Raw genomic sequence first — 17,843 nt, forward strand, 5'->3', positions numbered from 1 at the left:
GAAAATATATAGTTTTGTGGTTTCCTAATTAACTAATTAAAATACCTGTCAGGTAAACTGCATCTCTACCTTAATTAATTAATCAGTTAAATATTTATTAAGTACTAGTATATCAAACCATGATCAAACAAAATAATTTTGCAGCAGACACAGGTCATTACTTGTATCAATGATCCAAAAACAGTGACACACAAACTGACAATCGACTACGTGACGTCTTCTACTATATCATTAATATTCAGTGACCTGAATGAAAGTAGGGTCACATACGTCACGATTTACAAAAAAAGCTACAATATGCAGCGGCTGCAGCTCCGTCTCTACCAGACATGCACAACTCTAAAAGGGAGAGTTCTGAGTATTCAGAGCAACTCTCTGACATCCATTGGGGCCGACACGGCGCTGACTTCCGTCAGGTAAGAAACAAAAAATCTTTACTGTGTTTTTTAGTTGTTTTTTTAGCATAACAATCTGAGGATATTTTAAGTAGCGGTAATTGTACGTTGTGATGTTTTTTAAAGGTTTTGAGTATTTAAAACGGCCGACAGACTTGTTAACATGTCTTCTGTTTGAAAATAATAAAAAAATCACATCTAAAATAAAACTGTTGTTGATATATGCACCCCTTGTAAATGGCCGACAATAATTTACAAAGGCCCGTATGTACAAATTGATCGACAGGGTACGCGACGACTCGCATTCAGTCCCGGCTTTGATATTTAAACCTCTCAATGGAGGTCAGGGGGGTGTACAAGAGACAATATATTCTCTTTACCCATTACTTGGACTCTGCAAATCGCACATGTATCGCATTCCACGTCCCAACTCCACATAGCAACAGCGTTCCATTTCTTTAAATTGAACATTTTTTCTGCTTTCTGTTCTGTAGATTTTGCTCCGACTTCAACAACACCATCGCCACCCGTTTCACGAAGCTCCGCCATCTTGGTTCCTCCTGCCTTCCTCGTAATGGGCGAATGAGGGCGCAGACCTCATTAGCATTTGCGTCATTCACTAGCACTCCGTTCAAGTATGATTTCATTTATTAAGAAATTTGGATATCGTATTTTTAGAGAATTCGTCCGGGTAATAAGAAATTTGGATATCGTATTTTTAGAGAATTCGTCCAAGTAACCAATTCATTATTTGTTTTATCTACTTAGTGATATGTTCGTTTATTCGCATCGAAATGTATATTGTTTTGATAGTGTACATATTTTTCAAATTGAGTTCAATAATAGTTATTTTGTTCTGTTACTTGCCGGAATTTGTTTTGTCTATAACATGGACTGAATTGTAGTAGGAGTGGAACTGTGGTTACAACTACAAAACTACACTTGTACCCGTGCAGCATGAGTAGCACAGTCCATAATGCAAAACAAACTTGCCGTGATGAGCAGGGAAACGAATCGGAATTTTTGTAGATCCGTATTCGCATAAGCAATTATGAATGCGATATCTTCGTTTTTAAATGGTATTTGTTCTCCATTGATTATATTCATTAAAGTGATATTGCGGTATCTGTTAATTTATTTTAGTATATTTTATGGTATAAATCGCAGATAGTTATCGACTTAAATTTACGAATCGTGTGCTATACTAATTGTGTCTGTGTTCTTGTTGCTATAGACAACATCGTGCCGTGTATGACACTGCGAAAAGACAATTTTGCACTGAAAAAACGGTGAGTAGTGTGAAAATCGTCACAAGGACATTGTTTTCTTGTTTGCAGAATGAAATGAAATGTCGGTTATAGTGATTTTTTTAGGTAATTTTTCTAGAACGGTAACCTCACGCCACTCACAAAATCGACCCCTAAGATCTAGTCTGTAGTCTCGATCAACACCACGAAAATCACGATGTTGTATTGTATTACAGAATTTTTTATTGTGGCAGTTATATTTATAATCACGGCGCAGTGTTGAATCTAAATCTTGAGTACAGTATGTAAAATGGAGAAACTGATTCAAGTTAGCGAAGAGTCACCGGCCATTTTGTTGACATCGTGTTTGATCATGTTAATATTGTTATGATTTTTATACATTCGTTGTTGAAACTTGTCAGTGTTGCTTGAATTAGGTTTTTTAGCTCCGCTGTGTATCTTAGGTGGACCTCTTAGATTTTTTCACAGTATTTGTAATAATATCTAATATTTTCATCATTTTTGAAGACTACTAGGTTAACTGCTTTTATACATGGATGATGTACCAGTATATACATGTATTTTGTGAAGATATCTTCAGTTCACTATCTTTTGTGAAATTTTTTGGCATTTTTTTGTAATAAATGCTACTTTTGACTTATTGGCCAATCTTGCAGAATTTTTTTTTGATGATGATTATTGCAAATAATTAACCACAACCAAACAATCACCTTGGACAACTGAATGGGGCCTTATAAGCTGCCTCTTGGTCTGCTACCATACATTTTTTATGTTTTGACAACAAAGCTACATGTATGTGTAATTATTATTGTTAATCCACAAACAAGAATGGTAAAATGCTAGCCCACTGCACTGATCATGTTCATTTATTGGTCTGAGCACAAATGGCCGACTGGTAGTCATTTTGGGCACATTAATTTGTTATATCCTGATACTCGAATGTGTTGGGAGCTGTTTTTCAGAGATGAATGAAAGGTTTTCTCTCAAACTTGGTGTCATGATCATGCTCGGTGGGTTACAGGTACATGTCATACTTTTTTGAATCTGACAAAAACAGATGGTGACCTTTTTTAGCTCTGCTGTCAAGCGGAACTTAATATCAGTGTTCTCCCCAGAAATTTTTCATAGAGTCGCGGCTAATTTGTATAATAATTAGCATATAATTAACATAAACATATTGTTTGTCATATGGGGAGAAATAAAACAAGACCATTTTTTTTCCTTTTTTTTTTCTATTTATTTTATGTACAATCTGTATACAATAAAAGTGCACTGCATGTTTAGTATTGCAAATGTCCTGCAGAAATACTCAGTTTTCTGGTTTTTTTGCTTGGCCCAGCAATCAGCAACTTCATAAAACCCTGTTCGGTCCCGGTAAATTAAACATTGGGTTGATGATTCTCAGTGCTTATCTTCCGTTTCTGTTGTTTTCCGGTTAAGTACAACAACTGTTACGAGTCACGATACTTACACTACTATGTTCGAGCAATAATAGTTTTTCTGGCTGAAATTATCCATCTTTATGTATTTTTTTTAATCGTCGACGTTGTCTGTTCAACACAATTGTGAACAAGTCGAGACAACGGAGTTCTGAATTACGAATTGTTGCCATTGTTATACCACGTAAAATTGAGGCTTTTTCTTTAAGAAATAACACAAGTGTCACTCCAATTTCCACACGTTTCTTGATTAGAATTCCTGATTTCTTGATAAATATATTATTTTCCATTATGCTTCACTTAATTCAATTCAACGATATCCAACCAATGAGAAACAACAGGGGATTATCCTGGGAAATTGGCGTTAATACAGTGCATTTGTAGATTTAACTAGTTAGCCAGGAAACTTTACAGTCTGTGAGAGACTGAAGAAATCAGATCACGGGATAAATAATAGCATCGCGGAGGAAACACATAGCGCCGCGGGAAAATCCGATCGCGTCGCGTCGTGGCCCGCGACGCTGTTTTGGCCTGTGGAGAACACTGAACATGTGATTGATTTTCTGTTGTTGGCATCCACTTTAACCTCAGATTTGTTCATTTCATGATATCTTCAATTCTCTAATTTTGGTGAATTTTTTAGCTCTGCTGTGGACTTTGTTGAGTGAAGCTTATCATACGAGTGATTGTCCGTCGTCCGTGTCAATGTTTTACTTTTTTGACTTCTCCTTGAAAACTACAAACCTGAATGCTTTGATACTTGGTGTATATATACCTTGGGTAGACCTCTCTTAGATTTGTTCATTTCATGATGATTTCTTCAATTCTTTAATTTTGGTGAATATTTTTGTCATTTTTGGTGAAAAGTGATATTTCAATGGGCCGAATTCGTCGTTTTTGTGTGGAAAAATCCCTTAAAAACGAACACCTAATTACACGAAGACCTAATTACACAACTGGAACAACACTGTTTTTAAAAAAAAATTAAATCTGTGCAAATCTATTTGTGTGAGCACGGTTACTAAAAAAGACGGTTAGGAAACGCCATTGTTAAAAGGTGTGAATCTGCCTAATCCCTCAAGGATGCGTGTCGCGCTGTGTAATGAGATTTCAAGGCCCACCATTTTGTTTCATTTTTGTGTCAATCACTTGATGTTCCGCATATTTGAAATTTTAAGCTCGTTTTCGATAGAATATCCATGTTTAGTGAACAAGCTCTACGAAGAACCACACGTACATTTCGAATGAGTACTCTTTATGACTGTGAAAACATTCAGAATCAAGAATTGTCATTTATCGTTTTGACTGTTGTCATGAGAGTGAGCTTGGGTCCCGGTAGAAAAGTGACAAAAATTCTAACCCCTAAATCACTATTTTAAAATACATTATATTATAAAAAATACTACCAAATGAATTTTTCGTATACTACTGTGCGTACTTATGAAGGTTGTGTGCGATTTGGGGGCTTATTAGAGTAAATTTAATCGTTTTGCTTTCGCGTCACTGTATCAGCCATTTTGTTTACAGTCGTAACACTTTTTTTGTAGACGCCGTAGAAATTGTTGAAAATGTATTCAACATTTTCCGTCAGTTTCATAAAATGCCTGTTTAACTGTTCTTGTCTGTCCTTGTTTCAGTTTTTTGGAAAATTTTTCATGTTGCAATATTCAGCGTGCCATTAAATGTGATATTTAGTCAATGCTACAATTTTTTAACACATTGAACTGTCGGTACAACTTTCTAGCAGTCTCTTCGCCAAATCAATTTTTCAAACCCATTTTAACCATTCTTAATTTCATTGGAACTGCCTGTTGCATATTTGGTCTGCTTACATGCATTTTGTATGGGCGGGTCATTTCAGTTATCTCAGTGTTCTCCACAAATAAAATTTGAAGAGGGGTGCTAATTTGCATAAAATTAGCATATCTAATTTGCATATAATTAGCATACTAATCAAACATTTCAAAGAAAATTCTTAGAATTATTTTGATAAATAAATTGAACCACTTGATGTAAAAAAAATATCAACTTTGACAGATTAAGAATATCCATTTTATTCTCTGTAATGGAACAAGTTGTGAAATTCTAGCCTTTCATTCATTTCTTTTAAATTTCTTTCAAGTAGTTTCATTTTCATAAGTTTTATAATGCACTGGCATTTTGTAATAGTTGAAAAACCCAAGTAATAAGAAGAAAAATATTTTCACATAACAAAATTACCGTTTGAAATAAAAAATCGAATCCGATGACTGTAAATAAATTGATCATTATGTTAATTGCATTATGGGTACTGAGGACAAAGATCAACTCAGATACCGTGACATCCATGTTGTTTCAGTGTTTACCGTACCGTTTTGTTTCGGTGATTCTTTTGATGATTCTTTTTACTTTTCGCCAATAAAAGGCAAGTAACAAGCAATTGGACCAATAAATTGTTGTTGGTTCTTCTGTTCTTAAGTATCTAGGTATTTTGTATTTTGAGGTGTGATTTTCGGCTGCTAGAAAAATGTGTGCATATTTTGTTTCCTCCCTTGTCTTGTATATAGTGCAAGCTGATCGGCCGGAAACAAGTATTAGTGATTTTCGTGGTTTCGGAGCGTGATGATTAAATTTAATAACATAAGCTTGCTTCACATTACTAAACTGTTTTATTTCTATAATTTCTATTATTTTGAGCAAGGACAAGGTCCTGTACCGGGACATAGTCGCTCGGTCCCATAGACGTCCATGCATCGAGACAAATAGATCGTCAGGCCCCTGTGGTTTTGACTCCCCCATTGCGTGATTAACGCAATGCTTGTGACAATCACTTCACACATCTAGCCATTGTTTTTTGTTTATTTATTCAGCCAGTTTTTCCCCAGACATCAAATCCATTGTCCTAGTTGTCATCTATGCCACTATCTGTCTCTTAGTTCTTTGTTTTATTGCCTGTCAATTAATAAGAGGTCTCTAAATAACTTCGTCGGGACATCTTCCGGGACTCGTGAAACAGCTGTTCACTGAAAACAAAAGAGGGCGCCGAAGATATATAGAGGGGCGCTACAAATTGAAGAGGGGCGCAAATAAATTAAAGAGGGCGCTGCGCCATCTTAAACCCCTCGTGGAGAAACTGTATCTTATCGCATATTTCCAACAAAATGTACGTGGTATCATGGCTCCTCATTAAAACTTTCGCCTGGCTGAAATATAAACACTTGTATGGTTTCTTCGACGTCTTTTTTTCTGATCATGTTTTGTTGGTTTTTTTATTTCAATTTTCTGCCAATCTTGTTATTTAGAAACGAAAATGCCATACAAGACAGGCAAATTTGTATTGAGTTTAAACCGAGCGACAGGTTTTGTCAGGATTCACTGTAACAACTTGCACTTTACTAGTACTACTGAAAGTATCGACAGAGACACAATAAAATGGCGTGCTGTTGTTGATTGCAATGAACTCTGGGAAAAATGACGTCATATTTGCGTGATTTCCTGTCTACATTTTATGTTAATCGATTTATCACAGATTAGTACGTCTTTTGTTTCAAATGTTTACCCGCGACACGCATCCAATGAAAAGAACATGATTCGTTTCCTAACCGTCTTTTTTAGTAACCGTGGTGTGAGCGTTTTTGTTCTACAAAACGCGAAGTTGACAAAACTGTCTTCATGAGCCAACTTCTGATATTCCGCTATGTTTATAAAGTCAACAGTGGCTGGAGCTTGTACGCACATGTATGCAAATTACCAATCAGCTGATTGTTTAAAAATCGCCAGGGTAAAATTCGACTTGCAGATGTCATAATAAAAAGTACCGGTATACTATGCATCACAACAATAATGTCTCCATACTAGTAATTTCTGTGAAAAATGTTTTTATTGTTACTCTTCTGACAGCTGACAGAAATTCTTGTTCGGTCGTCTCCTTGATATTTGAAGTTAAAATGATGGTGTGGTTTTTGTGTTGGTGAGTGGAAATTGGTGGCGGTAGTCCAACGAAACTTGAGTGCCTGTCTTCCTCTGCCGATTGCTCTCATTCCCCGAATTTTCTTTCTATTAAGGTAGCGAGAAGGGAAATTTTCACTTTTTTCTTGATTTTTCAAAAATTGATAAAACGGTTACTTTAGACCTTGATACATCACCCCAGGTTAACAAAAGATCGAAATTGCGAAATAACGTTGCTCAAATTAGTGTTTTAAAACACTAGCAGAAAAGACTACAACTGCCGTTTCGTGGATATTTGCATAGTGTTTATCTTTGGAAGGAATTAAATGATAAAATCTTATCTGTATACTCTGTTGTTGACGATTCTGATATAACGGGTGATAAGCTTCCAGTTGCAAACAATGCGTGTTTATCTAACGTCCATTGTCAGCATTATTGTCAGTCGAGACTTCGTCGGAGAAACATGGTCATACAGTACTCATTTTGCCCAACCTTCTGCTTTTACATCGACCGCTTATCGCTTAATTTCCGACCACGCGGTCTTGTCGACTTGTCCGACCGGAAACCGACCGCATTTTAATCGCGTTTTTTTTTTCGCTCGCTCGCTCATTGAAAATATTGACCGCTCGCCCAAACACTGAAAACTGGCACATGGGTGGTCGAAATGGTGGTTTTGATAGTAAAGTGTGAACATACAACTAGTATTAACTATTATTACATTCTGAACGACACTTCAAATCTAATAGCTGTATTACACTTGTATCGTGAAAGCAACTGAACTGGGACCTCTTGTTACGTGTTTTGGGTGCTTGTTCTAGATGTAATATTTTTATTTTTATTTTAATGAGACAGTTACGTGAAAAAAGCCTAGGTAACTCCTTTTGACAGAGCAGAGAAACGAGGAAATGTTTGTGATTAATTCCAAAAATAACGATATCGAATCCACATCGGTCCACGTCTGGTAAAATTTGACATTCAATTTTTAAAATTAAGTCACGATCATTGAATGAGCTCGGTCTATACCGTATACGTACCGCAAAAGTGTTCCCACAAAAAATATTTTCGACTAAAAACGGCCACATGCCCTGAAAAAATAGAACAGAGCTTGACATGTATGAATAATTTATTGGGCTTAAAAGAAAAACGTGTCAAATTTAGTTATAGCCATAACTATTTGGTGGCCAGTCGATGAACAATTCAATGTCCTTCAGGGCTGAAAATCATTGACGCTACTCTGGTTTACTTTATTTCACAACTTGCAGAGAAAACTGATTTCGCGTGAGCTCTAATGTATCTTAGCCTAGTATTTTCTTTTTGAACTAAGGTCAAATTCCATCAGTTTGTCAAAATATATTTTTTTCAGCGAATAATTTTGAAGCCTGTCACAGCACAAACAACTAAGTATGTGAATCGACGCCGGTGATTGGATTGAACGACGACCCTTCAATTAGCGTCAAATATGCTTTGTTACAACATCATTGATTGGCTGAGAGTCACCTGCTCGGAGCACGAACTGGGTCACAGAACCATATTTGTCCGTATTATCAACAGGACTTTGCAAAATAACCACACCCACATTTTCAATCTTTTTTAGCACGGAAGTTGCCACAAATGTAAAAAAAATCGTGAATTTCATGGATTCGAATAAAATAAAGCAAGCGATTGATAAGGATGATTATTAATATTTTCCCCGATGCTCTTCGAATTTTTATTTTTTTTATTTCAAGGTAAGAAATGGCTAGTTGAAGTTGCATCGTCTTCAATGCGGTTGTTTCACCGCGAACAACTCTAGCTCTGTTTTGGGCATGGTTTAGTTTTGCGATGTAAAATAAAATATATATTAAAATAATAATACTTGATTAATTATTTGGGGTTTCAGCCCACAAATTACGGACATGGTCTCCATGAATTACGGTCAATGTTTGTCTTCTCTCGGCTGATTGTCACGGTGTTGATCGACGCCCTTCCTAAACTCAGTATGGAGAAACCAATGGGGATCGACATTCCAAACAATCGAAATTATCAACGAAAGACGAGATTTTTCTAGATATTTACAAACATACTGTCATGACAAACATATGTAAAATTAACAAATACACAAAGAGGTGTAATATTAGGTTTTATTTTAGGCTTAGAAATATTTTCTTTCACTCAGCCCATGCATGTAACTGCCATTTAGCTTTACGGTCCTTCAGCATCGGGGGAAAACAACAATAATTATACAAAACACATTGCGAAGACTCAACAATCAGGAAAGAAACCCCAGACAACCATGTCGTACTTGTGTTGAAATACATTTTGTATTTAACGTCAGAATATTGTTTAAAATAAAATATTCAGTCCAAGCCAAATCGAGGTCAAAGGGTCAGGTTGCGTGCATATAATTATATATAGTTAAAACAAAAAGTATTTGAACTTTTGTCAGCTGTTCAACATCTATAAAAACCAGAAAGACAATTATAAGACAATGTGAACCTCGGAAATTATTCTGTTAGTCCGAATTTTAAATGCGCGCGAGCGAGCAGGTGGGCGGTGATATTTCGGGGTTTGCGCGGTCGAAAATAAAGCGGAAATTGTCCGGTTGAATTCAACAAGCGGTCGCAAAAGCGAGGGAAAAAGGTGATTGGAAAGCGGAAGCGGGCGGGAGGTTGTGCGAAAGGAGTACTGTAACTTTGCACAACTTTCTTTTAAATCGTTTTATTTTCCAAGTCAATATTCTATTTTATTAATACATTTTTTTTCCAACGCAATGGCGAAGAAAAGAAAGAAAGCGTTGACAGACGAGGCAAAGAAAAATCTGCCACTCAGTGTCGCACTCTGACACACCAATTTTTTTTCAAACATCGGCCATTTTGTTTCACCATGAAAACCGTTTTATTAGATGTCTTATCTGAGACACTTGAAGGATTAGCTTGTTTGTAAACTGTCAGCGTGTACAGTGGGACAGTAATGTTTGTCAGAGGATTATCCCTCGTTGTTCGTTTGCATAACAATGGAAAACCCGAACGTTCCTGAGTACGGACTCAAATGCCAGCAGTTTTCTTCATTTTTCACGCTCGAGCTTGAAATTATTCATTATCTGACACTCTTTATGAGTTCTATGATATCAGTGGTTAATATGTTTGGCCATTTTTAGTGTATATTTATAATAATGCAGCAAATCTACAGTGTTTTATTAACCAAAACTGTTTTTCGCGTTTTTCTCGAGTTGAAGTTTTGATCGAGAACGACTCATTGGGACCGCCGCCAAATCAAGTGCGTTCGGACTAGGACATTCAAACTCGCAGTTATCGTTAAAAAGATAATGATGGTGCGAAATATGTCTGGGTTTTTAAAGAAAATGCTTTGTCACAGAATAATAGTCTGTTAAAGGTGCCAAGTATGAAATAATTTGGGGACAAAAAAGCAAACCTGCATAGAAATCGGAATAGGTCTTTTGATTATCGGAGACGCATTTCAATGGACTTGATTACGGACAATGCATAACTTAAATTTCACCAGGAAATTCCGCAGTGTGCTCTCGCAATCGCGTACTTAGTCATTTTTACAAGGTTCGCCATTTTTGATGTCACGTGATAATTATGTAAACAATGTCTGTCCAGTTTGTGCGAACTTGCACCTCTATACTTAGTCTTTTGATATATATAACCTAAATTACTGTTCTGAACGAGACAACAGACAGAGAATGTTTTATTTAAAAACGTCACAAAACCTTCTCGCTACCTTAATCTTGAAATGTTTTCCATTTTGTTTTGATAAAGTCATCCTTTTTCTATATACATGTATAACTTGCACAATGTGAGCAATGTAGATTATTATTTGTAGATCTATTTGTGAATAACTGCAAGTAATGGCAAAACTGGCGTAGAACTGTACTTTACAACTACTATCATTTCCAAGTATACTTTCAAGAATTATTTTAAAATTCAAGCTGTGTATGTTGAGATCATAATGATTTCACAACGTTTTGTCCAGGTTTCGATATTAATGCAGTGGAGGAACTATAATCAATTGACACAACATTGAACATTGCCTCTATATAGTGTATTTCATGTTTTGTTTTTCAGGCTAATATGGATGACAGGTTGAATTTTATTGTGGAGTGGTATGATCCTCATGCTGCTCTCATAAGAAGATATCAGTTTCTTTATTATACAAAGGATAATACAGTTGAGATGGTATGTGAACTTGTCAGTATTTTTAATAATATGGTGCAAGTCACTTAATTATAAATAAAGATGATTTTGTTTACTGAAATACTGCATCTCAGACCAAACCAGTATTGGGTCAATTCACAGTTAGACAAAGCTCTATGCACTTTCAGCCAAACACTACTAGACCAAAAGCACTGTCAGATCAATAAATGTCAGACCAACTTACTGTCAGTACAGGTAAGTTTTATGTTTGACTGTTGGACCCACTTCCTGTCACACCAATGGTTCTTTGTAAGCACAGTATTCCTAATTCTGTTCTATGTTTAATGGATGTCATTATAATGCACCAATAGGCTTTTAAACAACTAATTATGAGTCTCTAAGTTTGGTTTCACAAACAATATGTGCTGTTACACAAGCATAGATAATTTTCGCAGTAGATTAGTTATTTCCTATGGTATTGAATACGCCATTAAATGCATGCGTTGAAAGCATACTGTGAATGATACACATTCTTGATCAAAATGTGTGGAACACTTCAGCATTGATGGGAACCATAATACAGGGCTTGAACTTGATAAGCTTATCCTTAAAACAAGCCATGCAATTTTGTTGAGCATGAGTGCTTATGACATAAAGTAAATTATTTTAGTATCGATTTTGAAAAGTGTTAAATTAGTCTGAAACAAATTACCATGCTTATCTGTGTAATCTTGTTCCATAATGGTGCGGTATCCAGTATACACTGTATACAAGGATTGTCAGTTTGTGTACAATGAACTATTATGACTTTTTTTTTGTAGTATGATATAAAGAACAGAAGAATTTTTTTGAAGCGTTCAAAATATGATCAACTGGAGCTGTCAGACCTACACATAGGTGCTAATATCAATATACATTCAAGACAACTTAAATTTGTTGATTACGGTGATGAGGCCACTAAAAAGAAACTCAGTTCCACTCTTGAAAAGTAAGACATATTCTCATGTTAACTTATTATATAGCAGGTTATGTGCTATATGTTACAGATAAATGTTAATTTATTTATTTCTGTTAACAGTTTCCTCCTTTATTTTCAGAACTATAGCAATGATAAAACCAGATGCTGTTTCTAAAGTAGGTCACATTATGGATATGATATTCAGTGATGGATTTCATATGAGTAAAGCTATAATGGCTCAACTCAGTAGAACTGATGCTCAAAGATTCTATGCAGTGCATCAACAAAAGCCATTCTTTAAGTGAGTACCTTGAAGTTCATATTTATCATTTTCACCTTGCCCATAGATGAAGAAAAGGATAAGAAAGGAAATGTATGTCATAATTGTTAATTCTAGAATCCAACGGAAACTTTTTTCTCATGCTTTATGATAATTTTTATCAGCCTTCGCAGACAAAGGCTTATAGATTGGCTTCCGTTTGTCTGTCCGTCTGTCCGTCTGTCTGTCTTTTACCTCTTATAACTTTGATATGCTCTGTCCAATGTTTTTCCAAGTTGGTGCATATGTACATGTAATTCTCAATGTAATTCATATGTAATTCTCATACATAGGCACGCCAAGTATTTTTTGATTCGCCAAAGTTTCACTGTTTTTCTGTGATTTTCAACATTTTACTAGTAAAAATGCAGAAAAATTCCAGTTTTAACCACATCTCGCAAGAGAACTGGCATACCGTATTGCGCATGCGCCAGTCTAACTGCTGAGGAAATTGGTGTCGTTTTCGTCTGAGGATATTGTATTCCGAGACTGTATCTTTCTTTGCACAAGGCTTATATAGATTAAATTCTATCTCAAAGGTAAGAAACTGTGCTTTATGTTATTTATTATGAACTTTGATTTATCCTTTTGTGTCCTGACTTTGGTGAGAAACTAGCGATCGCACAGTGTCACATTTTGCCAGAAAAACAGTCCTGCTATTAGTTCAAGAACTTGTTATGAAACGTGTAAATCGAAAGTTTATCTCGTCATTTAGGAGGCTTGGGAATAACTTTTGGCATATAAAATACTGGAATAATAAAAACGTAAAAGTTTAGAACACGCTGATGGTGACTGTTATGCACGATTGCTATTTCCGGTGTTCAACTGCTAGCAGATTGAAAGGAAGTGTGAAACTTCGTTTCGTGACAACATATTAGACTAGAATTATCAAGAAAACACAAGTCAAGTTCGGCCAACCGTGACTGCTTGAAAGCAATGATGAAATTGAGAAGTACTGTAATTCAATATCAATTAATCTATCACCACTTTTAAATTACCTTTGAAGTAAATATGATACCTGAGTGTGTTACTACACTTGTGACCAATACTGGGACCTACTGGTGTTAAAGTTTATCTGTAAATCAAACCAATGTCAACAGAGACACATTTTCCCAATCAGCTATTTATTTCGGTACTGAAGTCAGGGTGACAATTTTAATGTTTAGCTACCATAATTTATCTCCATTATGAGCAGGAAAATAAATTACGGACCTTGATGGAGAGATGGATTTAACGGTGGCCATGTTTTTCATTGTTGATATTGTGCGTTATGCAAATTTAGTACTAGCACACGTGCGAAACTATTAAGGGATATGTGAAACAATATTAGGGAGGGGGTCAAAATTCATGTAATCCTCAATTTTAATGATGTTGACTTAATAGTCATCATTTTTTTTTTCAAAACTCCGAATATTATTTTTATACAACTACAATATGTTAATTAGTATGCAAATTAATATGCAAATTGGCAGCCAATCAGAGACAATATTCTGGAATGAACACTGCAATCCAGTTCAAAGAAAATTTAACATACACTTAGGTTACATGATCACTACCTCTGCTGATTAGTTTCTTATGCACTTCCATCTGCTTTTATATTAAGGTAGAGATGCACTTTATTTGTGAATTTCAATCAAAAATAGTTTTTTTCGTTTTTTATATAGATTTTTATCTAAAGAACATTCTGTGAAAATTTGACCAATGAATTCTTATTGGAACACCGTTAAAATTGCTGTTTATTTTCTAGTTAAAAATAAAAAACACTCACACGTGGCAATGTTTATGTCCAATTGCCTAATTTGCATGAGTAACCAAATAACAAGACCTTTGATTGACAATATGCAAATCGAGATTGTACGGGTCATAGTTCATTCAATTCACGCGCATGTGCAATTATTCTCAAATCAGTTCTCGCTCGCTAGCAAACCAAACATTATATTTCCTCAGCGTTTTTTCTTAATTTTTATCATTACATTATGCGTGGTGTGAAAAGAAAGAGAGGTAGAAAGAAGATTCAGATGATTTCTATGTCGTAAGATGCAAAAGCTACACCGAAGGCATCAGCCCACCGAACGAAAAACAAATCGATGTGAGCGTCCAAACATGACTTTCCCTGAAGGCATGAATCCGAGTTTCTGATTGACTGAGAGATTTTATTTTTAAATAATTGTTCTCAAAAAATAAACTGAGCATGTGAAGAATAATTTAACATTGTTTACAGTGATAACTGCTCATAGTCGAAACGAAGCTTACCCATTCACGCTAGTCACAATAAACATCATACTCTTGAATAGGCGTCAATGACTACGGTAAAACTTAGACTCTATTTTAGGCATTAGGAATGATTGAAATGACGCCAAAATACACCTTAAAAGTCCCATTTTATTTTTTTTCTAAATCCCATCCCGAATTTACGGCAGAATCTGGTCCCTCAAATAAGGGACACGTGAGCTTTGATTCTAACCGGATATATTGCACTGGGTCGGGGAGATACAAACTTTTGTGTATCTTTTGTCCAATGGGTACCTGTACTTCGATCATTCGCAAGTTTTGCTCGGTGGTGCGAGACAGCTTTGTTTGCAACCGGACGAACTCAGTTTAATTCAATGAAGCAAACAACTGACAATGCTAAAATAAATTGCAAAGGTACGCTAAAATTAATTGAAAACAACCAAATAATTTCAATGAAAAATAAATCACAGGGAGAGGTAACTTGATACATTACGGTAACAACTCTTTCGACGCGCTGACCGCTTCTCCGCGTCTGATGTTTTGCTTTCCTTGTCATAATACTTACTGATTGATGATTGTGTTTTGATTTTTGAGTTTTTTAGCCTGCAACACGACCACGACCTTTGCTTTTTCCGTGAAAAATGGGGAAGTATACGTAAATTTGACGGACATTCCATTTTTTTAAACTACCGAAGCACACTGTTTAGCACTCCTGTTTTTTTTTCATTTGCCGATTTCTATTCAGAAAAATTCGACCGCTCGAAAATGCACCTTAATTTTGCACTCTTAAAACATGTCAGATTTCCAACACTAATTATTTAAAACCGGTCAAAATTTTAAAACTTTTACGTTAGGAGCTGGAGCTCTCTTCTTGCAGGCGACCGTCGCCGGTAGTACAACAGCATGTTTTGTACGTACATCCGTGCGCTGATTGTCTGCGACTGTCTTAGAAAATCCCTGAATAAGGCGTTGCCAAAATCGGAAAAATAAAAAAATGCCTCCTTAAAAAACGAACATAATTCAAATATTTCTTTTAACAAATATGTTGCAGTGGGAAAAATGGGATTGGAAACGATGAACAAAACTTCTGTGCCTCGCGTTTCGATTCTAGGATTACGCGATTATTCATTATTGTGCGTTCGCTTCCTGGAGTTGGTTCTCAATACTACATAAAAATCATCAAGGATAAATAATTTAATATCCCACTTTGTACTCTTCACGGTAAACCATAGGCTCTGAAATACTCGTAGATTTTTTATTGAAAATACATCGAAGAGAAGCCATGTTTTGATCGTGATAAAAGGTCACCTTCCTAGGACCGCCCCCTGTTTAATAATTCATGAGATGACGTCATATTTACTGGGCATTGCCACGTGTTTTTACCGACCCCATCAAAACACTGGTATGAATGACGCGTTTCTGATTTATATATTCAAGAGCAGTTGTTCTGGTCCAACGATTTTACATAAAATGTCTATGTCTATACGTCAACTTTCAATTTCAATAGTCTAGAAAGTATGACAAAGCAGTAAATCTTGGTTTAACGCGCAAATATGCAAATTAGCCTTTTTCTCGTCTTCTATTTTTGGTGAATTCTTGGGTTTTAAATTAAAATAGCTGATAGACGCTTTGGCCATTTGCCTCGAAATTTTCACACATTATTGACAAGGTGTTCCCCCTTCAAAATGCGTCCGGACAGTTTATTACGGCGAGTGGAACAAAAATAACAAGTCCGCAATTAACATGGATATATAAATTATGCAAAAATAGAAAAGAGTGAACTTTGAGGTCATGCTGTGCGACTTTGAAAGTCGTTAGAGAGATGAGTGGACGCATTTGAATTAGTAGTATACCAAGGTATCCAGTGATGTAATTTTACCCACAAATGGACTTGAAGTTTTTAAGCTAATTTTTTTTAAACCACTTTTGTCCAAAAAAGCATATTTTTGACCCAAAATCAAAAACGCATTCTGGATATTTAAAATAAAGACAAGTTTTACAAAGTTTGTATAATAAGCTTTCAGAAAATATATAACATGTTGGATATATAATACCATCTTCATTGTCTAATTACTCAATTAAAAAGCAAGCCAAATAAACTGCATCTCTACCTTAAATGTATTTTTTTGTATTTTTCTCAATAGTATTTTTTTATTTCTTTTGATACATGTAGCTTGGCATCCATTTGGTTCAACTCAAGTGAAATTTTCTGCATATCCCTGGTCAGATTTTAATGACAATGAAAACACAAGTGCTCTGGCTTTTTGCACATTCTTAATATTTTATTTTTGCAGAATCCTGTGAATATTAATTTGACAACTTTGTAGAGTGGAAACAAACTGTTGAGTGATCATATGAGTGATTGTCCGTCGTCATCCGTGTCAATGTTTTACTTTTTCGACTTCTTCTTGAAAACTAGAAGCCTGAATGCTTTGATACTTGGTGTATATGTACCTTGGGTAGACCTCTCTCAGATTTGTTCATTTCATGATGATATCTTCAATTCTCTAATTTTGGTGAATATTTTTGTCATTTTTGGTAAAAAGTGATATTTTCGACTTCTTGTTAAAAACCGCAAGTCCAATTGCTTTGATATTACATATATAGGTACTACATGTGGACCTATTTCAGATTTGTTCATTTTGTAATGATATCTTTAATTCTCTAATTTTGGTGAATATTTTTGTCATTTTTGGTAAAAAGTGGTACTACATGTACATGTGGACCTCTCTTAGATTTGTAAATTTTGTGGTGATATCTTCAATTATCTAATTTTGATGATTATTTTTGGTGAAAAGTGATATTTTTGAATTCTTGTTGAAAACAGCAAGTCCTGTTGCTTTGATACTATACATATTGTTCATTTTCTAATGATATCTTCTGTTCTTTAATTGCAATGTGCATTGCTAACAGCGGAGCTATCTCAGCCGACAGACTGCTTGTTAATTAAATGTAACAGTGAATGTGAGCACATATGCGCTACAACCTCTGCTTACTATGGACTAAATGTTTTTTGTTTTGTTTTTTCAGAAAGCAAAGCCATTGGAACTACATGTATTACAAAAACATACCGGTACTATTCACTGTGTGTCTGACAATTGTATAAAGTTTTGCAGGTCCTCTTTTTTTTGACTTTGAGAAGTGCTGTCAACCAAAGCATAAATATGTG

At 35.4% G+C, this 17,843-nt stretch overlaps 1 protein-coding gene across 1 annotated transcript in view; it reads left to right on the forward strand.

Annotated features, from left to right (window-relative positions):
* Window positions 1–245: 245 nt before the first annotated feature.
* Window positions 246–17,843, forward strand: part of LOC100366867 (nucleoside diphosphate kinase 7-like) — a 50,131-nt gene continuing 32,533 nt past the window's right edge. Inside the window, exons 1-6 of the mRNA XM_085498215.1 lie at window positions 246–416; window positions 890–1,030; window positions 1,630–1,684; window positions 11,097–11,207; window positions 11,987–12,153; window positions 12,263–12,424. Coding sequence (XP_085354341.1) covers window positions 298–416; window positions 890–1,030; window positions 1,630–1,684; window positions 11,097–11,207; window positions 11,987–12,153; window positions 12,263–12,424 — 755 coding nt within the window. The 5' untranslated portion in view covers window positions 246–297. The remainder of the gene's footprint in view (window positions 417–889; window positions 1,031–1,629; window positions 1,685–11,096; window positions 11,208–11,986; window positions 12,154–12,262; window positions 12,425–17,843) is intronic.

Source organism: Saccoglossus kowalevskii, chromosome 1 (assembly GCF_978046115.1).
Source record: "Saccoglossus kowalevskii chromosome 1, keSacKowa6.1, whole genome shotgun sequence".
Lineage (NCBI taxonomy): Eukaryota > Metazoa > Hemichordata > Enteropneusta > Harrimaniidae > Saccoglossus > Saccoglossus kowalevskii.